Source organism: Ilyonectria robusta (genome assembly GCF_021365365.1).
Source record: "Ilyonectria robusta strain PMI_751 chromosome Unknown BGZ61scaffold_21, whole genome shotgun sequence".
Lineage (NCBI taxonomy): Eukaryota > Fungi > Ascomycota > Sordariomycetes > Hypocreales > Nectriaceae > Ilyonectria > Ilyonectria robusta.
The window spans coordinates 558,699-575,683 of record NW_025764455.1 but is presented as its reverse complement, the minus strand read 5'-3'; the positions used below and the strand labels follow the sequence as shown (position 1 = coordinate 575,683).

Here is a 16,985-nt window from a genome sequence, read left to right as displayed (position 1 = left end):
TTTCCGATGCGAAATTCAACAGAGCGGATAAGTATGCTAAGAATACAATCACAAGATAGGTATGCACCATTATACATCCACGGAAGAGCTCAAACCTTGAACTGCATCACATGTCTGCAGTTATGCGTTTCGGAATGGCATTGCCGTCCACCATCCTGAATAGTTAGTCAAGCCATGCCAAACAGCATCCTGAACCTTATATGTAGCTGAAGTGACGGCTTGACAGCTGCACTCCACTCATATCACATCACTCGGCCTTGAGTTGCCGTTGCAAAAGCAAGCTTCCCCGGGTCATCGTGAATAATGTCAATCCACATGACCCCTTTGACCCGCTTTCGAACTTCGCTCCAGGCCTGGTCCCCAACCAACGCATCAATGGACTCTGCCAACCAGGTCTCGTTGCCCTTGAAGACGATGACAGACCCCACGAGAAGGAGCCAGAGTTTGAGATCGGCAATTTCCGGACTATCGATGTGTATTTCCTCAATACATTGGCGCAGTTGGCGGTAGAATCTCTCTGATTTCAGTTTCAACCCGAGTTTGGGTGAGTGTAGGAAGAGCGTGGACTCGAAGGCGAGGAGGCCAATGCGGATCGTTTCCTCCAGAGGATACACATCTACTGGGTATTCGAGGAGCAGCAGTCGGTACTGGATGGAAAGCATTATTTCCTGGAACAACTCGGGTCTGAGTTTCTCGTGGCCGGGGACGAGCGAGTTGGCCATGTTCGAAAATCCATAAAGGTCTGTGAAGACGTGCTGAAGTCTGTAGTCGCACCGCTCGACGGCGCTCTGAATTCCCGAGGGCGGTGGTCGGTTGTAGGGTATAGAATTTCGTCGCATCGTCAGTTCGAGGATTGGCTCCCATGATAGCTTGTCGTCGTATAAGTTGGGCTTGCTACCACTTGTGATGGACCACCCGAGATCGACCCTACCGCCGAGTTGTTAATGCTCGCCCACGCCCGACAGCTGGGGAACTTACTGGCAGAGTTTGATTTGTAGCTGCCGGTTGTGGTCAAGCGATGCCAAACCCCCACGCATCCTGACCATATCGCTGAGTCCTCGGGCATGCGCTTTGAACCCTACCACGTCGCCAGCAGCATCCGCCACCATGGCCAGTGTAGCGACGACCGATATGGTGGTGTCCTCGATTTGCGTCTCGCGGTCTTGAATCTTTCCTTGGAGGAGGCGGATGCTCTGTCGAAGGCGGCTCTGCGTTCGTGCCGAGAAGCCGCCCCCCGAGCAGTTGACATGGCCGCCGTTGGCCGCTGCTCGCAAGTCGACGAAGTCTTGGAATGCGCTGACCATGAACAGCACGGATTGAAGGTAGGCGGGGTCTTCGAGCAGCCATCGGAACCAGCAGACTTTTGTGTGGTCGCGTTGGCAACACCATTCGACAGGGTACATGGTCTCTTTAACGGTGGTCAAGACTGCACTTGTTAGACGACGTCAAGATAGAAGAAACCACAGATGGAGCTTTACACATAAAGATCATATGCCGAGACACCTCATCTAGTGGAGCTGCAAAGTTAAAGAGCCTTAGATCAGAAGGGACTCGAGAAATCCCCGTGGGGCATGGCGTCTGGGCAGCGACCTCTTCCGAGGAATCGTGTTCAGCGGGTTGAGGTGCCTCGATAGCGGCCAAGGCCTCGATTTGAACCAAAGCATCACCGCGGTGCGCTTCTGAAGCCGACGTGTTCGTCCGGGCCACTTCATTCCGTTGTGAGTCGTCGTCGTGACGCTTCTTATTCTTGCCGCGCATGACATGGCTCCGGATGATCTTGCGGGCGTCGGGATGGGGCTTTCCACCCGGATCCGAGGCGACGAACTCGAACTTGTTGGCTGCTGCATATCAGTGCTCGTGAAACTAGGTGCAGATACGGAAAAGGATAAAAAGGGAAGATTAACACACAAGGGACAGGGCGGGTTGTTGTTTTCTTTGTCTTGGGCCCCTTGCAGGCAGCTAGGTGCGGCTTGGGTGGCTCCAACATGACGTCGAGATGGCTGCGGTTCGGCTTCAAGTCAGGCCGACTCGGTCACTCGGATCGCCTCTCGAGTCTCTTGCAACGCCGATATCTTCGAAATCTTGGTCACCTAAGGGAGACTTGAAGAAAACTTGTATTGTTTTCCCTTCTCAGAAAACAATCGAGGAAGCACGAGCAGACTGCGGATATGGGCCATCGTCATCCCGGCCAGCCACAGGGCCGTGGTGGAGTACCAAGACAGAGTATTGTTTTCCTATTTGGGAAAGGCACCCAGCTTCCCCAACCTTTAACTGGGCCCGACTTGGGATGCTTCACGCCTGCGATTCGCTGCAAGATTAGTTGCAGATAAAGAGAAGATGGATTGGTTTCCTAAGGGGGCTGGTCTTGTAAGTGGCAACGGGTTGCGACATGTCCGTGTGGCGATGTCTCTGTTCAGCGCCGCCATGTCTAATAGCGAAGCCCGATGGATTGTTTTCCATTTTGGTATATCGCGGTGTTCTGTGAACAGAGTCGAAAGTAGATAAAAGGGACATCGAGACGTTCCATACGAGGATGGAGGACCGGATCGCACACCCTCTTGGATCTCTTGGGATCATAGCACCAACTTCACCATTCTCAAACCCCCAAACTGCCCAACCTCAGTCCGCTCCTCGCCATGGCCCCGAAATCACTCGAGTTGACTCCATCTGGATTTCACTTCTTCCAGTCCCAGCTCGTCAAGCCCGTCCCTACCCCAAAGGGCACTTCTCTCGCCGACCAAACGGCCATCGTCACGGGCTCAAACGGCGGCCTCGGGTTCCAGTGCGCCCTGAGTCTGCTGGGCCTGGGCCTCTCACGTCTAATCATGGCTGTGCGGACGCCGTCGAAGGGCGACGATGCCGCTGCTAAGTTGAGGCAAAAGTTCCCGTCGGCCACTGTTGAGGTCTGGCAGGTCGATATGCTCTCGTACGAAAGCATCCAAGCATTCGCGGCCAAGTGTGAGACGCTAGATCGGATCGACTTTGCCATCCTCAATGCGGGCGCCATCGAGGAGAAGTTCAAGTTGGGCCCGGAAGGACACGAGATCATGTTCCAGGTCAACTACCTCTCCACAGTTCTCCTCTCTTCTCTTCTTCTGCCCACGTTGAAACACAAAACTCCCTCCGGAAAACCAGGTCGTTTGACCATCGTCAATTCGGGCTCGGCACTTATGCCCAAGTTCGCTAACGCGGCATCTGACCCATTCCTTCCGTACTACGACGATGAGTCCAAATTCGACCCGATGGATTCTTACACCAGTAGCAAAGCCCTCGGGCACTTCTGGATCGTCAAACTGGCGGAGCGGGTGAGCGCTGACGACGTCGTGGTCAACTTGGTGGACCCCGGTTTGGTCAAGGGGACGAGTCTTCACCGAAATCTCAACATCGTCGTCAAGGCCATCTTCACCGTCGTCAAGGCACTGACTGGTAGGACCATGGAGCAGGGTGCAAGCACATTTATCGATGCGGCGGTGGTGCGTGGGAAAGAGAGTCACGGGAGCAACGTGATGGACTGGGAGCTTTTCCAGTAAGTACACTCCCCGCAAGCAAGGCGTCTTCCGCGAATCATTCTGGAATTCCAAAGGTAGATACAGATACTGACTTGGACTGTACTCAGCTACAACATGGCAGTCTACGGCCCTGGTGGAGAAAAGCTGAGAGATCGGATTTGGAGCGAAACCATGTCGGCACTGGCGTTTGTGGATATTGATGGAATTCTCGACTCGCTGTCTCGACGAACCTCGTAGTATCAAGGAAAGAAGATCACTGTTGGGGATATATTGGTGTATTCAATCGAGGAGAGGACACTGAAGCGGTCGGTTGTTGGTGTTCGGTTCGTTCACGGTAGGTTCGAGGGGGGGATCGTTCGTAGCATTTCGAGAGGATGGGCAGACAAGGTTAAGTAAGACCCCATTTTGCAATTCAGTAAGAATAATTTACTAATATGATAGCGATTTCATAGCTGAGTGCTTGGTCGATTTGCATGATGTGGATGTGTGAAGAGCATCAGAAGAAAACAAGACTCCAGCCATTTCGCGCTCCATGCTTGAGTCACATCTCCCACGCGTCGGCCTGTTTCCCCAATCTTCCCAGCACTGGATTTTGTTTGCTCTTGCTAATATGCTCCTCGCCAGCCTGATTGTGGCCCTGTGTTTTCCTGCTCTTGGCCCCGTGACCCCTTGAACAATGGTGCCTGTTCATGGAATAAACAGTGAACACATAATTTGGCACAGTGGAGGCTGTTCCCAAGCCCACCTATACCTCACATCGACGTCTTCACTTCCATCCGTCACTCGAGCATTCTTGCAACCCAACTCTCTACACATCTCGCCGACCTCAACCTCAGAAACAACACGCGATCCTTCGGCACTCTTGACTTGCTCAACACGCAGACTTCATCACAAGATGGCCTTCTTCGAGGATGTCTTTTACTTCATTTCTCTGTACTGTTGGGTCGCTACTTTCGCAGCAATGCTTCCCTTGAACCCTTGCCTCATCGGCGTTTCCTTCTTGCTCTATCTTCCGACTCTACGCTCCACTCTGGAGTACGCTATCGATATGTACGCCACCGTTTTTGGTGCTATCGTCTTCAACTTTGACTTTGCCTTCCCGGTCCTTGTTCTCTTCGCGTGCCTTTACGCCTGGCTTGATCTTTTCATGAAAATCATCCCTTGGGACCCTGTTCTCATCCTTGTGGCCTTCATGCTTAATGTTGGACTTCAAGGCGGCTTTCTCGAGGCTGCCCGAATCTTGGTCGTATTCCTAGTCGCCGAGGTGTTTATGCGATTCTTTCCAGCGAACCCTATTCTCTTCGGTCTGGTCTTTGTACTCAACATTCAGGTTCAGGGCCACCTTTTGGAGATCTTGCGGGTTATCAGCATCGTCGGGCTCATGGAGATGTTCGTGTGCCACTTTCAGCCCAGCCTCTTCGATTTATCGCGGATTTTTGTGGTCATCATCCTAGCATCCGCGGCGATGATTCCCTTTCTGTGAAGATCTGATCACTTTGCGCCAGTCTGTCTTGGTTCCCAGCGAAACCATGATCATTGTTGTCATCATGTGTTGTCGGACTCCAGCTCTGAGACGAAAGACGCCATCAGCCTCTACAGCAAGAAGGTCTCTTCGCCTCACTCACGACGTGACTGGCAACGATAGAGCCGCCTCGCAACAGGGACAACCACAGATCTAAGTGTCGTTGGAAGGGTTACCACGATATGTTTTGGCGCTCTTCTCCATGACGGCGCAAGTTTTTGCCGGTAAGATAAGCCGTTATACCCTCGAAAGGATACCAAATTGACACTTCTTTCTGGTGACTAGGATGAGATAGAATATTACGGAACGGATAGACGCGAGGTTAAGACGGAAGATGGAATACGGGTAATGGCAGACGGAAATTGGGAGCAGGAACTGGGAGAAGGAAATGGGAGACCGGAGATTCTGGTTAGACACGTCAACTTCTACGTGTTATCTCTTTTGTAATTTTCGGGATGTCTGTTCATGTCGGTGCTTTGATGCTTGTGGAAGTATCAGACGTTGGTTTAGATGCGAGGGCAACCGACTACAGACTCCCACCAGACAGTTTCGTATCTGTCAATAAATTTGATGAACCAACAATCCTGACCCAACGCCCATGAATGATATGCATGGAGGAAGAGTAAATATAGATGCATGAGACCCAGCTTACCAATTCTCTCATTAGCACTAGTTGATGCGTTCCGTCATTTCTTTTGTTGCTGCGGAAGTGTAGGGTAGGTATCATGACATCGCTTGACAGAAAGATCACTCTCGTTCTTGTTCTCAATTGCGAGTTTAGATCCCCCGACTTGACCATTTTCCGAAATTGCATTTAGAAATACTGCTTGATTCCAAGAAACACTTCCTTGGGTTGTAGATGAGGATGTAAAAGGTGGCAACCACCTACCATCAAAGAGTGACGACTAGCTGAGGGCTTAGCAGCTCGACTCTTGCGACACAAACTCATCGCATCGGAACATGTAGGCCAGTCCGTTAAATAATCTCAAAATGGAGGTCGTTTTATGTTGGGAATGAGGGCGGTGTAAACGTTTCGTTCTCGGCAGCCACATTGAACACAGCCTTTCAAAGAAACCAGCACATAGAACAGACTCCGCCATAGACACAAAAGAATAGTTCTGCCCATTGTTCTTACCACAATATCAGTACATGTTTCTTTTCCTTGTAGCTCTTTGTACATGTTCATGGATGTTGGTTACTGGCAAAAATACTAGTCGGCGATATACAACAGAAATTATGCTTCAAGTTGATGGCCACGTAATTCTTCTTGTTTTGAACATCATGTACACTATGAGCAGTTTTATTTGAAGCCGGTACAAAATCCCTTACCCAAATCTTAGCTGAATCAAGACACGCAGCTTATACACGCAGGCGAATGGTACGCTCTTAGGCTCTTAGTTGACCTTTAATAAAGTCAAATACGAATTCATTAAGAGGAATAAATACTAAACATTAGGAGGAGTAAATACTAAAAGTTCGTCATTGAGTTTTCTTTCCCAAAATGCTACCCTAGGTGTACTATCTACTTATACCGCTGATTGAGGCAAGACGCGTGTGCAGATAGCAAGGTGCATGTAAGCAGCGAATAGCAATACTCTGCATTATAGATATCACAGTATCATTTGAAGAGGATTGACTCGTAATCACCACTCTGTAGATAAGGTAGCATCAGCCACTTACAGCTCACGGTTCTCATCACCACAAACTTATAGACATTGGGCATTGTGATGTGACGACGTGAAGTGTAAGCGCTAATGCTGTGACTATATGACCTGTTACTACGAGAAGTTCACTGCAGTTCTCCCAGAGATTCTTCAAAAGTCCTCGGCATCAATACAACAATGGATACGACATCGGCATACGAGGCATGTCTTTTGTGAGGATGGAATGTGGAACAGAAGGAAAGAAGTCACCCGTAGATCACTTAATCCGTGGTGAGCGGCCTCTGTCTTAGTTCAGCTCAAAAGATCATCAATGTCTCAATACACCTTATGAATCTCGCCCGGCTATTTGATAGAGCGGGTGCTTATGACCTAATCGGACTCATTCATCGTCTACACCGACGCCCCTAACCTGTAGCCATACCCAATGCCCCGAGACTCCGACAGGTCTCACGGAGGAATGCCAATTCCCCGAGCCATCTTGAACGTGCGATTACCCCGAAGACGGCTGAATCACAGACATGTATCACCTACCGCCAGCCGACCGTCGGCCGATTAACCAGTCCCATCGACCGAGCGGCGCGGTTATCTCCAGCCCGTATGAAGGGCTGAAACCCGGCCTCAGACACACAGTCCCGGCACACTGGAACAAACGGGCCGTTTACTACAAGTACACAGCTCTGTATAGGGCAGGCGGGAATATGTCTTGCCACTCTTGCATATCCGTATTTCCCACTCGAGACAAAGGTGTTTTTCTGCCCGTTCCTCTGCACACGAATCCCCGAATCCCCGAGTAGTCCATCGATCGATCGTTGCTTTAGGGCTGCTTAACAATCTTGGACAAATTCTCCTTCGGCTCCCAGTTGCCGTCCAAAAACGCCGAGATGCAGGACCAGTTTAGCTCGCGCGTGGGAAAATAAAAAAGTGCGTCTGACTGCAGCGGCCCCTTTGCAAAACAACGCACACATGGCGAGTCAAGCCTCCCCAAGATCGACGCCAGGCGCGGTGATCATGGTCCCCCCGAAGCACCGAGAAGATGGCGCTCGTGGCCCAGCCCTACCGGCTGTCCGGAGCAATAGTTACCGTAGGGCATGCGATCCGCGCCGGCCCAACCGGTTAGAGGTGGTCCCGCGTCTCATCTCGTCTTGTTTCGGTGAGGTTTGCGGCCGAATCCAACATGAACGTCGGGATTCCACCACCGCCATTACGATGCCTCGGCTCACGGCTGAGCATGACGCAAGGCCGGTCTATCAAATGTCCCTTGACCACCCAGAACCGCATCCTTACCGCCGTTCGACATCCTGAAACCCCCCCTGATCGATGGCCGCTCCCCACACACGTCTCTCCCCCTCCCCTTGCTACCGGGAGTCGCCCACGATCCACGGGTTGACCACGGCGAGGTTTCCCAGAAGCAGGAGTGGGGTCCGCCTTACAGCCCAGTCAGTCCCCAGGCCAGCCCTGTCAGGAAGGGCCAACTGAGCGTTGCAATGCCCTGAAGAAACGCCGACGGAGATTATACGGCGGGTACTGAGCATATCAGAGCCATGATATACCGCCCATTACAACGTAGTTACGTAGCCTCGGACTCTTGGTGTTCGCTGGCGGGTATTAATCCTATGCTGACGCCATCATCCGCCGAACGCCCATACATTGGGAGTGGATCATCGTCTGCAAGATGAATGCCGTGAGGCGAGGGGTGCAACGGCACTTCACCATATCCCGGCCAGGGCAATGGGATCGTCGTCGTCAACGCCGCGGTCTAGCCGACTGGAGAAGGAGGACGGAAAATTGCTCGACGGAGAGCCAATTCTAACTTCGATCGCTACCATATATGAAACGAACGCATTGATATTCCCGGGTGGTTGATACAAAAGCATACTATAGAATGGTATTATCGTGTGGCCATGGGGTAACTTACCCCTCAACTGGGAAGCTAGAACTAGACTCCCTGTCAAGGCGGCGCGGCTCAAGCCTAGGCGGAGGATTTTCGAGAAGGATTCCGTGCAGTTGACAGAGATGACACGACGAGCCCTATGACAAATACTCAGTGTTACGAGGAACGCATGGCAGGTTTGGTTGTGCGTTGAAAGGCCCCAAGAACCAACCGTGTTGGCTTGTGTCTAGGGTTCCCCGGGGAGGCCTCTCGGTTGTGGTGCGACCCATCCGGGCGAGATTCAAAAGGACCCAGACCCTCCCTACATAGTCCCCATAGTACAAAATACGGTCACGGCGCACTCCCGCCGCTGGTTGTGTGTACGTTGGCGGCGTTATCCGCGGAGCCACGATAGCGTCGTGTTTGGTGTACACGGCGCGTGTTGTAATCGAAGCGCCTGGGCAAATTGCCTTGCGGGGATAACACCACTAGGGCCGATCAAGTTGTCGAAGCTCTCCCGCCGGCGAACGGGCCCGGATAGATAGGTGAGGCCGTCGTTGCCATCACGTAACAGGGACCGCTTTACAAAGTTCAGGTCCCAGTTTGCCCAGCCGGGCTCCATTCTCTCCACAAATGAGGCCTGCCGCCTGGGCGAGCCCACTGTTCCGGATATCGCTCCAGGAGGACGAGTGCTTGATATAGAGACGGAATTCCCCAAAGGCTGGTGCGGCGCAGAGGGAGGCCCGTTTCAAGGATGCCAGGGGAACGCTCGATCAAGGTCCAGGCCTGCGCGAAGCCGTGGGAGGGCGGCACAGGTTGCGTGGGCTGCGTGTCTAGCGACGGAACATGCCATAAGTCGCATCGTCGGCGACCAACGCAGTCGAGTGGACCAAGATTGGGACGAGTTCTCACCGTCGTGCCCTACCCACGTCTCCTCAGACCTCCACCAGCAGCTCTGCGAGGCCCTTTATCCAGCGCCACGCCGGAGCTTGCTAGCCCGCTCTGGAGCTTTCTGGGTTGCAAGGGGTCTTGTCTTCCGCAGGGCTTCCCACCGCGCTAGGTTTCCCGCGCGCTGGACGGATTGTTTCCTAGGGAGAGGGAAAGTCAGGGACGATGCCGCACAGCGGAATTGGGCCGGTCGTCTTTCATGGATCCTCATCTCATCATGGCCCTCATCGGCTTGGTTGGGGTTCCGCTTTCGCATGTGATTGTGCCGAATTGACCTGTTGACTGGGGGTATGCTGCTGTACGTAAACGCGTCTGTGAATGAATGTCACTGCGAAACCATGGCCCATAGCCAAGAGCCAGTTCCGCATAAGCACCGAGGTGAGCTCCGGGGGAGACGGCATCCAGGAAATGCACTTGGCCTGTTCATTTCCAGGGGCGGGAAAAGCCTGGCAGGAGGGAGAGCAAAAAGTCCCCATAGCACTGCAGGGACCGCATGTACAGCGATTGCTGCGTATTCCAAGCTCTGGTGACCCGTACCGAAAGTTACATACTACGTAGTAGCAACTCTTTTCGCCCTCCCTGCATGGATTGCGTGGCCAACAAGAAGCCGAGGCTGCTGCAGCACACCACCCCCCTGGTCAAGCGTCCCATCCAGGAAGTCTTCCGGAAAGCTTCTCGAAGAATGCCCAATATGGGTGGGCGTGGAAGGGAGTGAAACCCCGGCATCCTTGCACGGCATTGGGGTTTTCTGAGTTTCTGCTGGCGGGTTGGCCCTGGGGCGGCTCGGAGGACCATTTCCAAATAGAAACAGGGACGCGCATCCCATCTGCTCACAAGCAGAGCACGGGAATCGTCAATAATCAACGCGTTGCTATTCCTCCGCCGCCGGGTTCCTTGCTTCCTTGGAACCCTAATATCCCAGACGACGGCATCCGCTTGGACAAACCACATCATCGACAGTGACGTCGCACATGCCATCGCCGTGCTGCGGAGGCTTCCTCGGCCGACCCTATCGCCGTCCGCCGGCCTATCGCCGTCCACTGGCGGCGTTTCAGATTGGAAGGGGCTTGGGGAGGGAAACGGTGCTGGGCGGCACGGAACAGCGCCTCTCGAGACCTCAGTGTGCTGCGCGATGACCTAACCGGCAGGACAATGTGGGCAGCCGATCTGGGAAGCCAAAGGTTGTCTGAGAGGCAGCCCTACGGCCGCTTGTGCCGCAATGTACGAGACAATTCGAGGCCGTGTTACGGATACAGCACACCTCACGTTTCTCCGCCACGAGACGGCCGACGCTGCGGGCATGCCATGGGGTGATGGTACCACTTCTGCCCTACAGACACCGATGGCTGGATGTAGCAGCGTCGGCCTCTTCACGACTTACAAGGACCGACGTGACGGCGCGGGGGTGGAGATGCGAGACCGAGACCTGGCCTTGCTGGGCTTGCTCTGCCTTATTCCCTGATGCCACGGCGCCGCCCTGCGTTTGCCCTGGTCTCGCCGCGTCAATCTGCTGTCTGCTGTCAATCTGCGACGCCCACGGCCTTGGGGGACATGGGATCGCATCCCTCCCACATGCTCCTCTCGTATGTACGCGCCCAGTAATATATCTGTGCCCCTCGAGACACGGCGCCACCAGAGAGGAGCAAGAGCCCGTTTCGGTAGTCGTGGGACCGGAGCCCTACAGTCCCTAAGCGGCATGGCGATGGGCATTTGGCTTTTGAGCACTGACGAGGTGCCAATATCTTGCCAGGTCAGGGCTCGGATGAGAGCCGCGGGTGCATCGACGCCACCCTTGCCGGGACAGGGAACGCCCTTCGACTTCGCTGCGCCTGGGAATCCCATCTCTTACTCAGGTGCGAGACGGCTGCTTAGTAGTGTCCACGAATCGTCTAGCCCTCATGTACGACGATGTCTCCGAGAAACACTACCTTACGCCCTAACGCCCCAACAGAACATCGCTTCTTGGCCAAGGCCGGCTCAGGACGACGACCTGTCCAACATTGGACAGCAACACATGCCGGTGAGACATGCTACGTAGGACATTGGCCTCCGCACTGCATCTCGCCAAAGCCGCCCCAGATGGTTTGCTAGCTGGCCAGTGTAATTGCACCTGCGAACGTGTGCCTTTTGGGATGCGAAGGCCGTATCCGCCTCCGTCGTCTGAGGCGGCCCAAGTCGTCGTCGTCGTTGTCGTCGTCAGCCAGCCACCGGCCAGGGCCTGCCGCTCCGTCTGGTGATGAGTGATGCGATGGGTGGGCTCCTGGAGAGATGATGTCCAGCAGATCTCCTCCTCCGATGCAGGATGATCGCGGGCGGGGCTGACCAAGGCTGACCAAGAGTCCATGAGAACCTGCTCTAAAAGGGGAAACGATTTCAAACGAATTGGCCACCACCCCTACACGACAGACGAGCGCCCTGGCCTAGGCTTGGCACACTGACGGCTTACGGGGGTGCTGCTCTCCAGTGCGGAATTAATAACATCCAGCCCACCCCACAACGGGCCCCGATGCTAATCCCAATGACAGGACGTTGTACGGGGGGCATCTGCAAGCCAGGGCAGCCACCAGTTTTCAGCTCCTCGCGCCCTTGCGCCGCTGATTGGGCTGCTGGTCTCTGCCTATCCCGGAGGAGGCAGGCTCGTGTGACGTCCTGGGGGTCTCAGCGAGAAGAGAGGGAGCACCTCGTCCAAAGAGGGCGCTGGACCGAAACCGAGACGGGGGTGTCGAGCTGGATAGTCGGAGATGAAGCATGTCCGGGGTCTCTTGGGTAGTTTGCCTCAATTGCACGTCTGCCTGCATCTCGCATGTCTGCACCGCCTCCCTCCCCGTATTCCGTACCGGCTCTCTGGGTCACCGTGGTCGGTGGCATTGGGGGGCCGTTCGGTCCGCGGGCCCCGGGGGTGTTGCACTTGGGGGCCGCCCACGGAGCATTTGCCTTCGGAGGAGAACAAGGCGACGCGGCCGAAGGGGGAGGGTGGAGCCCGAGTGAGTTCGAAAACGGGGATCTTGCATACTACGTAGCGTCCGCCGTCGACGTAGGGCTGCTCCAACCCATCCCCCAGGCTCGAAGAGGGGGGCCACGGAACTCCCTCTTGAAGGGCGGCGAACTGTTCGTCAGGCGTGTCCTTTTGCAGTCCCATGAAGCTAAGACTTAGACCGAGGCATCGACAAATCCTCTCCACTTTACCAAGAAACTCCCAAGCTCCTTTCCGTTCCTTCATCCACCCTGAGCTGCGGCACACCCCTCCCTTGCCCAAAACCGTGCTAAGGACAGTCGATAGCGCGCCTCCAAAGAGCTAATCCGCACCCACGAATGCTAGTCCTACGGACGTTCAGAGACAAGCCTCCTTTTTGGTTTCCTGACTGGACGCGCGTTCACCGGGCACCGATCCCTTTGGTTGACAGCAAAATCTCGATCCCGCCCCGTCCCGCCGCTCGGTACGTTGGGTGTGGTTTGAGCAAAGTACTCTTTTCGCCAAGGCCACCTTGAATCATGGCGGCTTGACACGATGATGTCTTTGACTCGAGGCGAGAGGCTTGGTGGTTCATTAGGGTTTGTAGAGTTCTGCTGGGTTGCCGTCGCATCTCTCGTCGAGGTTCCTCATTGCCACCGGGAGCGTCGGAGCAAATATCGCTACTCGTGCAGACTGCCCAAACAAGAAACCACCATAGCAGAATGATGTTCCTTAGCACCGGTACATGCTCACCGGAGCCACCATAGTAGCAAGGTCGAAGAGCCGATTCTCCACTATTGCTGTAACTGAGCAGACCCCCCATGCTCCGATGAACTCGTAGTTCGCTCTGTTCTTTCATTTCGAGCCCTACGAGAGCTACTCCAATAACATGGTCCGGTTGTGGCTGTCTGGCGCGGACGAGGCGCTACTAAGACAACAGCGAGTCGCATGACGTCGGGCCACGTACTCTGTTCAGAACAAAGAGAAGAGCCCAGTCTCTTCTGGTTTCGCACACCAAGGCTATTAGGTCGTCCGCTGGTCTCGCGCACTCCGCTGATTACAAGCCATGGCGCGACCCCGGCAACCTTCCTCCCACATCCCGACCACAATTGCGCGTCGGCTCTCAGCGGTGACGACTCCTCACGACTTGACCGGGACGGAACTTCGGGGCCACTGGCTTCTCAAAGGTTGTGTGGCACCATCAGCTATGGAGCGACGATTCAACACGCCTTCTTGGGCGTCGAACCACCGCATGCGTGACATATCATTTACAACGCGACATTGGTGGTTGCACAAGCCACAATATCTCGACCATCTCCCTAGTCGAGTTGCTGGTCGAGATGGGCCAATGGCTTCAGGTAAAGGCGGCTCACCATGTCACTCCTCGGCTACACGTGCCCCTACTGAATACCAGGCCAGCCCTGTAAGGTGACTGACTGGCTGGCCATTGTCGAGTGCACATCCAGTGAGAAACAGATTCAGTCCCCCCTCTTGGGCCCTCGTGCTTCGTCAATCTGGTGGCTGAGTGTCAGACGAAACGCAGAGATCAAGCACGTTGCCCGATGCAGCCGTGTGGCATTTCAACCTCGAGCTGAGCCCCAACCAACAGCTCGTGATTCGGTGCATCTTTGCCTCTTCCAAGGAATGAGATGCATCACTTCCCGGGGCATTATGCACCAACCAAGATATTTCCGATGACAAAGCGCCGACGGGGCGACGATCTTTGCCGTGTACCAGGTACCCGCGGCGTTTCGGATTACAACGCGCGACAAGCTTTTTTGTTTCTCCACCGACGTTGCATTGCCACGGGATGACCTCGCAGCCTCAAGTATCTGAATTTTCAGGCTGCATACCAGGTATCCAGGAGAAGACTCTTGTCCAATCCCAGAAATCTGGGCGAGAGGGCTGCAGGCTTGAGCGCCAATACTGGCGTGTCGTGCAGCGGAACTTGCCGTCATCACGTCTGCCTCCGTTTCAGTGCAGCAATCGCCCGCTACACAATGCGGGAAGGTGGTAAATGTGAATGGACGGATGTAGTGGCAACTGGCTGACGGACCAACGCTCTGGGGCCGACAATCTTCGGCTAGAGTCAGCTTTGTTTTTCTCGCAGCCACGAGGATTCCATGAACGGACATCCTAATTGGGCCTGGCAACCGGCAATCTGGCCTCTCACAGCTGGGGAATGACGGGTACAGCCGACAGTGCCATGCGACGGCATCCTCCGTTAGGCCTCCTCTCCATCACAGCTGGGCTTTGTTGCGCTTTGGAGTTCTACCCCAATGGCCCAGGCACTTGTTCTTTAAAAAGTGGCCCACAGTAGTAGCGCTTAGCTGGACGTCGGCTATGCAAGAGGAGAGACCGAAGCCGAAGCCGAACTACTGATGTACCGTCAGCACTTAAAACTAGTCGGAAAGCCCGGATATCCGGGGATTGATCAGTCAACAAGTCGAGCATGCAGATGGCCCTGACTAATATTCTCCGAAAAGAACCTCTCGGTTTCGTGATCTTCGGACATTGAGTCTCTTTGTGTGCAGAAATGGGCCGAGAGTCAGGGGATCTTGCATCTGTCAACCCCTGGCAGGGTCTGTGTGCCATGGGAGATCGACGCAGCACAGATTCCTACTGCGCCCCGTTCACCCTTATGTTAGCCTCCCGCAAATCTGCTTCTCCGTAATGAAGGCTGAATCTGAGACGGAACGCCAGAGGCGGTGGCGATGTTTGTCTGGACGGAAGCAAATGGCTGCCGGTCTGTCACGTCGTTGGATGACCGAATGATGAGTGATACGGTCTCAAAAAGAGAGGCGAGACCATTGCGAATGTGCGAGGACAGCAAACCGACTACGTACACGGACGCGTGGGCAAGGACGGTGATGGTCCACCGAGTGGATATCGTGGCGTTCACTACTTCAGCCCACTGAGGACCTCGCACCCCCTGAAACGCAATGGTTTCTTGGTATTCTGCAACAACAAAGGAACATTCGGAAGTTAAGCCATTGTTCTCACCGAGCGGATTGTTTTCCGTGGCCGGCAGTGGATTGGAACTCACAGACAAATTGCCGGCCTCATGCTGTGCTGTGTGGGTCATGATCCGTCCTACCGTATCGACTCGATAAATTGGCCCTGTGTTTATGGACCAAAGCTAGGCCATAAGACTTAGATTTCCTAATCCTTAGGTATAAAAAAAACCTGAGGCAGTAAGTGGGGGAAGGATCCAGAGCCAATTTACTGAGTCGATACGGTATACTCAGCCATCATCCCGTCTCGGAAATGATGATGACGACGAAAAGGGCTGAGACAAATGCCCAGGGCGGCTGTGAGGTGATCGCCAACTCTGGGACTAGCAAAGGTCAGGGCTAATACGTAGTTAGCAGGAGGTTTGGAGTGTGCCAAGCAGTGTGGTCCAATAGCGTGACTAGCTCGAATGACGCGCCTTACCCAGGATAGGATATGAGACAGATATGCTCCAGCGGTGACATATGTAGAGCGCCAATGTCAACCGCCGAATCGAACGAGGAGACAGATGGGTCATGAGAGGAGCGGATACCCGTCATTGACCCATGGCAAGGCCGTGATTTGAGCGCAAATTTGACTGTCGAACGAGGTTCGAAGGCGAGTCATCAACCGGCATGAAACCTCACCACCCCACCTCCCGTGAGCCACTCATATCTGGGGAGTCGCGCAATCGTCATACACATAAGCTCCATAGGGTTGAACGAGATGATCCCAAGACCCAAGAATCTGTGCTGTGGCGGTACAGTTTGACTGGCGTCCGCGCGCCAGTGTCAGTACAAACCTTGGCCACATTCGCGCCCAGAGCAAGACCCCGGCGCGAAGTCCATACCCGTTTGGAATCTCCAGCCAGCTCCATATTCTGGGGACCGGGCCTAGTGCGTGGCTGTCTTGCACCAGCCCTACTGCGCTCTTAGCACCTCGCCTGTGGAAATCATGGCGGCGATGGCTGGTGGGTGGTTGACGTCGACGGGAGGGGCACGGTGGTCACTGGTAACTTGGCGCGGCGGAGCAGTGTCTAGACCGCTGGTAGCACACGGTTTTTGAGCGTCGGTGTGAGGACGGCGGTTGGTTACGGTGAGCGGAGAGTTGGCATCGGTACCGGGGCTATTGCATATGGCCTGGCCTTGGCCTGGCCGCAAGGGTGACGAAGTTGGCGATGGCGATGTTGGCAGTGTTAGTGAGGCGATGAGGTTGTATTGAGTTTGTTTCCTGCGGTGGAGCTCGCAAGGCATCTCGTTTGGGTTCAAGGCAATCTCTGGGACACTGGGTTGCAACGCTAGACGCTGGGCTGGCGGCTGGATTGGTTCTCGCTACCCCAATCATGCTTTGCACCGCTGTCTAGCGTCCGTCTTGGCTTGGGGCCCAGCGTGGCGCAGCACCTGGCCCTTGACGCCTCTCCTCCCTCTCTTCCCTCTCCTCTGCCAGGTCGGACACAGCCAAGTCGCCGAAGGCCCTAAATGGGCATTTCCTGGCACATCCTATCGCTCAGCTCGGTCCTGGTTCGTAT

General features: G+C 54.6%; 6 protein-coding genes across 6 annotated transcripts; 4 read left to right on the top strand and 2 right to left on the bottom strand.

Annotated features, from left to right (window-relative positions):
* Nucleotides 1-242: 242 nt before the first annotated feature.
* On the bottom strand, nt 243-1,987 carry BGZ61DRAFT_536689 (uncharacterized protein; the record flags this gene model as incomplete). The annotated part of the gene is made up of 4 exons (XM_046254440.1): nt 243-927; nt 979-1,426; nt 1,479-1,838; nt 1,909-1,987. 4 exons carry the CDS (start codon nt 1,985-1,987, stop codon nt 243-245), a joined length of 1,572 nt encoding a protein of 523 aa, XP_046099688.1.
* Nucleotides 1,988-2,636: 649 nt separating this feature from the next.
* BGZ61DRAFT_427774 (uncharacterized protein) lies at nt 2,637-3,798 on the top strand (the record flags this gene model as incomplete). The annotated part of the gene is made up of 2 exons (XM_046243715.1): nt 2,637-3,526; nt 3,617-3,798. 2 exons carry the CDS (start codon nt 2,637-2,639, stop codon nt 3,744-3,746), a joined length of 1,020 nt encoding a protein of 339 aa, XP_046099687.1. The 3' UTR covers nt 3,747-3,798.
* A 606-nt stretch (nt 3,799-4,404) lies between these two features.
* BGZ61DRAFT_521175 (uncharacterized protein) lies at nt 4,405-5,252 on the top strand (the record flags this gene model as incomplete). Its single annotated transcript, XM_046252479.1, has 1 exon — nt 4,405-5,252. The coding sequence occupies one exon, from the start codon at nt 4,405-4,407 to the stop codon at nt 4,990-4,992; it is 588 nt and encodes a 195-aa protein (XP_046099686.1). The 3' UTR covers nt 4,993-5,252.
* Nucleotides 5,253-7,541: 2,289 nt separating this feature from the next.
* On the top strand, nt 7,542-8,242 carry BGZ61DRAFT_555460 (uncharacterized protein; the record flags this gene model as incomplete). Its single annotated transcript, XM_046255621.1, has 1 exon — nt 7,542-8,242. A coding segment is annotated over one exon (456 nt), but the record flags the coding sequence as incomplete, so codon positions are not given.
* Nucleotides 8,243-12,316: 4,074 nt separating this feature from the next.
* On the top strand, nt 12,317-12,667 carry BGZ61DRAFT_482366 (uncharacterized protein; the record flags this gene model as incomplete). Its single annotated transcript, XM_046249391.1, has 1 exon — nt 12,317-12,667. One exon carries the CDS (start codon nt 12,317-12,319, stop codon nt 12,665-12,667), a length of 351 nt encoding a protein of 116 aa, XP_046099684.1.
* Nucleotides 12,668-13,972: 1,305 nt separating this feature from the next.
* BGZ61DRAFT_103628 (uncharacterized protein) lies at nt 13,973-14,890 on the bottom strand. Its single transcript, XM_046236856.1, has one exon. The coding sequence runs from the start codon at nt 14,599-14,601 to the stop codon at nt 14,047-14,049; it is 555 nt and encodes a 184-aa protein (XP_046099683.1). The 5' UTR covers nt 14,602-14,890; the 3' UTR covers nt 13,973-14,046.
* Nucleotides 14,891-16,985: the final 2,095 nt, after the last annotated feature.

What these genes read in the sequence shown, in the direction of transcription:
- BGZ61DRAFT_103628 (XM_046236856.1), bottom strand. Translation starts at nt 14,601, where the DNA reads ATGTCCGTTCATGGAATCCTCGTGGCTGCGAGAAAAACAAAGCTGACT.